Source organism: Octodon degus, unplaced genomic scaffold, assembly GCF_000260255.1.
Source record: "Octodon degus isolate 3935 unplaced genomic scaffold, OctDeg1.0 scaffold01096, whole genome shotgun sequence".
In the NCBI taxonomy this organism is placed as follows: Eukaryota; Metazoa; Chordata; class Mammalia; order Rodentia; family Octodontidae; genus Octodon; species Octodon degus.
Genome location: NW_004525672.1, coordinates 1 through 7,211, shown reverse-complemented (window position 1 = coordinate 7,211; position 7,211 = coordinate 1). Strand labels below are relative to the sequence as shown.

The 7,211-nt window shown below is 53.9% G+C and overlaps 1 protein-coding gene across 1 annotated transcript; it reads left to right on the top strand.

Moving 5' to 3' along the window:
* Positions 1–1,228: 1,228 nt before the first annotated feature.
* On the top strand, positions 1,229–6,995 carry LOC101584421 (pleckstrin-2-like; the record flags this gene model as incomplete). The annotated part of the gene is made up of 6 exons (XM_004648756.1): positions 1,229–1,461; positions 2,501–2,592; positions 2,723–2,910; positions 3,117–3,218; positions 5,045–5,128; positions 6,917–6,995. Coding segments are annotated over exons 1-6 (778 nt in total), but the record flags the coding sequence as incomplete, so codon positions are not given.
* Positions 6,996–7,211: the final 216 nt, after the last annotated feature.

The following is a 7,211-nucleotide window of genomic DNA, read 5'->3' as shown; positions in this document are numbered from 1 at the left end:
GCATCAGTTAGTCTGTTTGAGGCCCTGGGTTTGATTTTCAGCTGTGAGGGCATTTGACATGAATGAAACCAAATGCTTCAGAAGTGGCCTCCCCAGGGCTGCGTCTGGTGGTGCACACCTATAATCCCAGCACTTGGGAGCCTGAGGCAGGACGATTGCCCCAAGTTCTAGGCCACTCTGGGCTGTATGGCAGGACCTTGTCTCAAACACCCAACATTACAAATAAAAGTGGCCCCCCTGGCCTACTCAGATGATGTTTATTAATAGGGTCAAGAATACAAAATCCTACAGTTGATTCATGAATCCCCCTAATGCCTATTTAGGCACGCACAAGAAGAACAGTTAAAAAAAAAAAAAAAAACTGCACGGAGGAGCCTGAGTGTACAGTGCCCACGGTGTCCACAGCCCGCGCACCCCTGGGTCCTCGGCATCACTTTGCATTCCGAGTCCTAGTCTCAGTGTTGGCCGTGTGTGGGACATTTAGTGAAGTGTGGACCAGCTAAGAAGTTGAACTGCATCATCTGGGAATGTGTGGAACACGTGGGTGCTTCAGCTGGGGCGTGGAGGCTCGAGGCCACCATTACTAGCACTCCTGCTGAGGCAGGCATTAATATCCTGTCATCATAGGTGGGGATTTGAGGCTTGGTGAGGCTACTGCCCTGCCCTGGCATCTGCAGCACCTGGGCACAGGGTCGTCCCTGCTTGTGAGCCTTGTCTGTGTGGTTCTGGGGGACCCATGCCCACTCTTGTCCGGCTGGGAGGGCTGCTGTGGAGACTGTAAGCTCCAGACCCTGAAGGTGTCCAAGTGAACTTTAAACCTTTTTTTATTATTTTGGCAGTAGTGGCTATGAACCCAGCACTGTAAGCTGAGCTGGACTCCCATCCCGCCACTCCTGTGTATTGTCTATTTGGAGACCAGGTCTCACCATGTTGGCGAATCGCCAGTGTGCCTCCGCTTCCCAGAGTGCTGGGCGACAGGTGTGCAATACCATGCCCCGCTGCTGCAGGTGACCCTTTAAAAGACCACCACTGGGACTAGGCTGAGGACATTCTGCAGGCAATGGCCGTATGATGACCCTGTCATTCATTCATGTGTTGTTCCTTTATTCGCAAGACAGGGTCTCACCATGTATTTTGGGTTGCCTTTGAACTCGTTGAGTATTACAGGGTGGCCTCAAACTCACAGTGGTCCTCCTGCCTCAGCCTCCTGTGTGCCGGGATCCCAGGCATGCGCTGTCCTGCCCGGCGTCGCCATCCCGACCAGCTGTCTCTCCCGCAGCTCCTCATTAAGCTGAAGACTCGGACTTCCACAGAGTACTTCCTGGAGGCCTGTTCTCGAGAGGAGAGGGACGCCTGGGCCTTTGAGATCACGGGAGCCATTCACGCCGGGCAGCCTGGGAAGGTCCAGCAGCTCCATGTGCTGAGGACGTCCTTCAAGCTGCCCCCGCATATCAGCCTGCAGTGAGTACTGCCCTGCCCTCACCCGCCTGGCTTAGTGCTGCAGCCGCTCCTGTCCCTGTGCCTTGCTGTCTGCATCATGCTTCAAGGCACAGGGTTTTTTCTGCCCAGGAAGGGCCTGGGCCTGTGTCCCCCCTCCTCACTGTGACCTCCCAGGGCCTCTGTGACTGAGGTGGAAGAGACACTGCCCTTTCGCTACAGCACATTCTTCAGGACTGTGTCACAGCTCTGTGGGACACTGCCCCAAGCAGGTTACTGGTCACCAGAATGGAAAGTTATGGCAGCTGTGGCCTTTTTTTTGCTCAATGGGTTTCCTCATTTTTATTCACTCAAGAAACTGGAGGGGCCAGAGGCACACAGCTGTGATCCCAGCGCTTGGGAGGCCAATGCAGGAAGGTCACATGTTCAAGACCAGCCTGGGCTATCCAGAAGGCCCTGTTTCAAACAAAGCAAACAAAGCTGTGGTATGAGTCTGTTCTCAGGCTCAGAGAAACTGCATGAGGGGCAACCTCTGGGTGCTGGGAGCTGCTGGCTGTGGGTGGGCACAGAGGAGGCCAGTATAGGTGGGCACAGAGGAGGCCAGTATAGGTGGGCAGCAGTGGGCTTGGGGAGGGGCAGTGCGAGCGGTAGCTGGTGAAGTTTGTGCTGAGTGATAGGCAGAGAACCATGTGGCGACTGCACACTTTGCCTTGTAGCTTGTGTCTTTGAAAGTCAACTTGGGGGCCAGGGAGATGGCTCAGTAGAATAAGCACTTGCCTGGCAAGCGCAAGGGCCTAAGTTCAATCCCCGGTTCCACCAAAAACAAACAAAAAAAAACCAATGTGGCCAACCTGGAGAGGAGCGGCCGACCTGGAGAGGAGCGGCCGACCTGGAGAGGAGCGGCCGACCTGGAGAGGAGCGGCTGGTGGTGCTGCCTCTGAAGGCCCTTCTCTCCGGTCGGGTCACACCTGTGCCTCTGGCAGCATACCCTTAGCAGGGACTTCTGCGCCCCTCCCTGGAGCTCTCATGACCAGGGTCCCTCCTGTGCCTTCCTTCTGTGCAGTCGCATTGTGGACAAGATGCGTGACAGCAGCAGCGGGATCCGGCCAAGCCCCAACGTGGAGCAGGGAAGCACCTACAAGAAGACTTTTCTTGGTGAGCTTGACACCCGAGCCTGGGAGCTGGGTGGTGGTGTGGGTGGAGGGAGGTGGATGTGAGTGTGGCTGTTGGCCGAGCACCCTAGGGAGGCCGACTCGCACACTGCTGACCACCCTCACCTGCGCAGGCTCCTCACTGGTGGACTGGCTCCTCTCCAATGCCTTTGCCGCCAGCCGCCTGGAAGCGGTGACCCTGGGCTCCATGCTGCTGGAGGAGAACTTCCTCAGGCCGGTGGGGGCCCGCAGCATGGGCGCTGTCCGCTCAGGGGATCTGGCTGAGCACTTCCTGGATGACAGCACGGCCCTGTACACTTTTGTAAGTTAGGAATGGGCTCCTCTTCTGCCTGAGGGGAGAGGGTGACAGTGGGTGTGTGCGGTCCACAACTGTGGAGGGAGGCCGAGGTCAGGGGGGCACAGCTTTGTCCAAGGGACCATGGGGCTTCTGCAGCAGAGTTCCCTGTCCCCCCCCCGTGACTCCCAGGGCCTTATTTTATAACTGAGTCCTTGCTCCCCTGTCCGCAGGCTGAGAGCTACAAGAAGAAGGTGGCTCCCAAAGAAGAGATCAGTCTGAGCTCCATGGATCTAAGTGGCGAGGTGGTCAAACAGGGCTATCTGTCCAAGCAGGTGGGCTGCTGCGTGCAGGGAGGAGGGGACGGGTCTTCCTGGGGCTGCAGGAAGGGGGGGAGGGGCCTGGAGGTGAGCCGAGCAGGAGTGCTGAGTCCTCGCCTTGCCAGCCCTGGAGGTTCTGGGTGATTATCACAGCGTTCAGAAGCAGTGTCTGCGTAATTGCCTGTTCTTTCATATTGGCACCTGCCCGCTTCTTGAGTAGTATTTAGGGAAAAATCCATGTGTTCTTCTGTCTGCTGACAGGTGTCCTTTTTTTGGTGGTGGTGTTAAGGATTGAACTGATAGCCTTCACACTGAGCCACACCCTGCCCTTTTAAAATTTTATACTTTGAGACAGTCTCACTAAGTTGCTGAGTTGCCCAGACTGCATTCAAACTTGGAATTCTCCTGCCTCGCCTTGAAGCGTTCTGGGGTTCCAGGGGTGTGCCACCCTCCAGCTTCTGACAGGAGTCCTGAGTGGGGAGGTCAGGAAGCTGCTGCAGCAGCAGGGAGGGGGTGTGAAGGGGGACTCTAAGGTGCTAAGGGTGATTTGTGGTCTAGCGTGTGAGGCCAGAGAAAGTCTCTGTCTCGCCCTCTGTCTCTCTCTGATTAATGTCATACACATTTATAGTATTTTATATATGGTAGTTAATCATTTCTTTCTCCTTTTGATTTGAGATAAGGTCTTGTTATGTAGTTCATTCGGGGTGGCCTTGAACTCACAGCAGTCCTCTTGCCTCAGCTTCCCAATGCTGGGGTAACAGGTGTGCACCACTGTGCCTGGCAATTCTCTCTCTCTCTCTCTCTCTCTCTCTCTCTCTCTCTCTTTCTTTCTTTCTTTCTTTTTTAATGAGACAGGGTTTCACTAATGCAGTTCAGGCTGCCTTTGAACTTACTATGTACTGCAGGCTGGCCCTTAGGTGATCCTTGTGCCTCAGCCTCCCTAGTGCTGGGATTACAGGTGTGCACCTCCACACCTATCAGTCATTTCTTTCTCTTTAATATATTTTGTACAGGGTCTCACTATGCAGCTCAGACTTCTAGTGATCCTCCTGTTTTCAGCCTCCCCAGCATTGGTATTACAGGCATGGGCCACCACGCCTGGTCTTGGTGGCTGGCTCAGCGCGCCTGGGGCCAGGCCTGGCGCCGCATGTGGTGTGGGGGATTGAACCCTGGTTCCTGCGCTTGCCTAAGCAGGTGCTTAGTCCCTGAGCTGTCTCACTGGTCCTTGCTCATTTCTTTTTCTGATGCAGAATGTTGTCTACAGAGGTGCACACATAGAAAGTATGCAAACATACATGCAGCTCTGTTTGTTTTTGAACTAAGTTGACCCTTAAGAAAACTTGTGTCATTCACAGGAAAATGGGTGCATCTTGAGACCAGTGTTCAGTGAAGTCAGACACACAGGCTTAACTATCACACGGTTTCTCTTATAGGAGAAACTTAAAGAGCAAAATAAAAGAGATACTAGAAGGTGGTCAGGTAGATGGAGAAATGGATGAAGAGGGATGAACGAGGGAATTGGGGGCTGTTACGTCTGTGTGCCAACCCCATACAAGGACTGTAAAATCCTGACCTACAAAAAAGTGCTAATAAAGCCTACCCTTGGGTCCAGTTGGCAGCACCTACCTATCCTGGTGCTCCCCGTGCTGCAGGCAGGGTCTGAACTGCTGTCCATTGGCTTTGTCAGCAGGGGGCAGTGTGGAGCAGCTCTTCATCCCCTGAAGGCTGTCATTTTTTAGAGCACAGCCCGCAGTTGGGGTTGGCATTCAGGACACCCACAGGTGGGGGCGGGGGCGGGGGTAGAGAGCGGTCTCAGTGAGCCTGGCACTCTCTGTCTGCAGGGGCACAAGCGGAAGAACTGGAAGGTGCGCCGCTTCGTGCTGCGGAGGGAGCCGGCCTTCCTGCATTACTACGACCCATCCAAAGTGAGTGTGCCTGGCCTTCCTCTGGGCCCAAGTCCTTCTCCCCACTTCTGGGCAGAGTGTCTTGGCTCTTCCAAGAGGAAAAGTGCCTGCTCTTTCCCCAAGGCCTGTTGGGCCAGCGGAGCAGATCCCTCCTGCACTTCACAGCGTCCTTTCCCCTTTCCATCCCAAGACCCACGATTCCTCAACTTCAATTTCGATTTCGTGTTCTGCTCTGATGTTTCCTTTTCTCATAGGCTGTTCCTAAGTTACTAGTGCTTTTATTTTTAGTTGATTCAAGAACTCCTAGTCTGCGTTTCGGATGAGTAGGGCTCGTGCTGAGGTGACCCAGGTCCAAGCGGCACTTGAGCTCTTCTGCCTTGTCCACACAGTAACGAGAGGGAGCGTCTTCCCCGCTTGTTTCGGTCAGGGGCCTGCACTCAGGCCAGAGCGAAGAGGGCTGGAGGGGCATGGCCGACGCTGCCTGAGGAGCACCCTCCTGGGACCTCCAGACATGCCTGTGACACAGCTGGCCTGTCCGTGGGGTACTGGTCAGCCCAGTTCCACCTGAAGAGACGTTTTTGTGGCTGATTTGCTTCCAGCTGGCTCTCACCTTTCCCGTGGCGGGCTAAGGTCCACCCCGTGGCCAGGGCTGGCTTCTCAAGGCCAACTCAGCCCTCTGCCTGGGGCTGCCCTCCACCCTATAGGGTGGAGGTTCTCCTCCCTTGGCACTGAATAGTGAACACCTCTGGCTTTACTATTTTTTGTTTTGATTTGGTTTGGTTTTGTTTTTTGAGACAGTATCTCACTGTAGAATTCATGCTGGCTTTAAACTCACTATGAATCCCAACTTGTCCTCAAACTTGCAGCAATCCTCCTGCCTCAGCCTCCTGAGTACTAGGATTACAGGGGTGGGTGTACCACCATGCCTGGTATTGCTAATGGCTTTTTTGAGGGTCATACTTCTACCACTGAGTGTAAAACTGATGATCGCTTAATTGAAGGGAACCCTGGGCTGAGGCTCCAGGTATGTAAAAGTGCTCCAAATCCTCCTGAGATGTCCCAATCACAGTTCTGTTTCCCTCAAAGTTTCTTTTTTCAATTTTTAAATTCATTCATTCATTCATTTAGTACAGGGCCTTGCTATACAGCTCAGACTCATAGTGATCCTCCTGTCTCAGCCTCCCCAGCACTGGGATTAGAGGCGTGCATCATCACACCCAGTTTCAGGGGCCGGTGCAGCCTGCCCAGGGTTCTGGGGCCAGCATGGCATATGGTGCCAGGGATCAAACTTGGGTCCTTGCACTTGTCCCAGGTAGTTGCTTAGACTGCTATCTCCCCAGCTCTCCTTCAAAGTTTCATGCCCAGACCTAAACCTGGCCTTGAATGGTGTCCAGTGTAGAGGAATACCTTACAGTTTTGCAAAAATAACTTAGATAACATGGGTTTTCCTCTGACTCACACAAGGACTAGGGAAGCCAGTGTGTGCTGTCTGAGGGTATTAGACTGGAGGCTCTATTGGAGAGGTGTCCAGGAATAAAAAGCGGCTGCTCAGTTGCATCAGATGCAGCCTCAGCAGTGTTGGTGGCTTTGTTGCTATTGGCTGTGAGACAGGCCTGAACCTGCGTATATGTAGTTTGGCCGTGTGACTGCAAGCTCAGCCTCATCTTTATTCATGCAGTGCTGGGGATGGAACTGGGGGCCTTCTGCATTGAGTAGGTGGTCTGCCAAGGAGCTCTGTCCCTGCCTGCAAGAGTTGAGGTGTGACTTCCCTTTTGTGCATTCACAACATTCCTGTCTTTTTCTCTGCAGGAGGAAAACAGGCCAGTAGGTGGGTTTTCTCTTCGTGGGTCCCTTGTGTCTGCTCTGGAGGATAATGGTGTTCCCACAGGTAAGGCACAATCTCAGCCCTGGCGGGGTCTAGGGGCCTCCCTTCTGTCCTGAGTCATGCTGCCAAGGAAGACCTGCGCTGTGGGACTCATCAGGGGCTTTACTGAATGTGACAGCGAATGGTGTGGGTTTTGGTTGGTCTGATTTTTGGTGGCACTGGGGATTGGACCCAGTGCCTTTGTGTAGGGCTGTTCCCCCTACTTTGTTTTTTGAGACA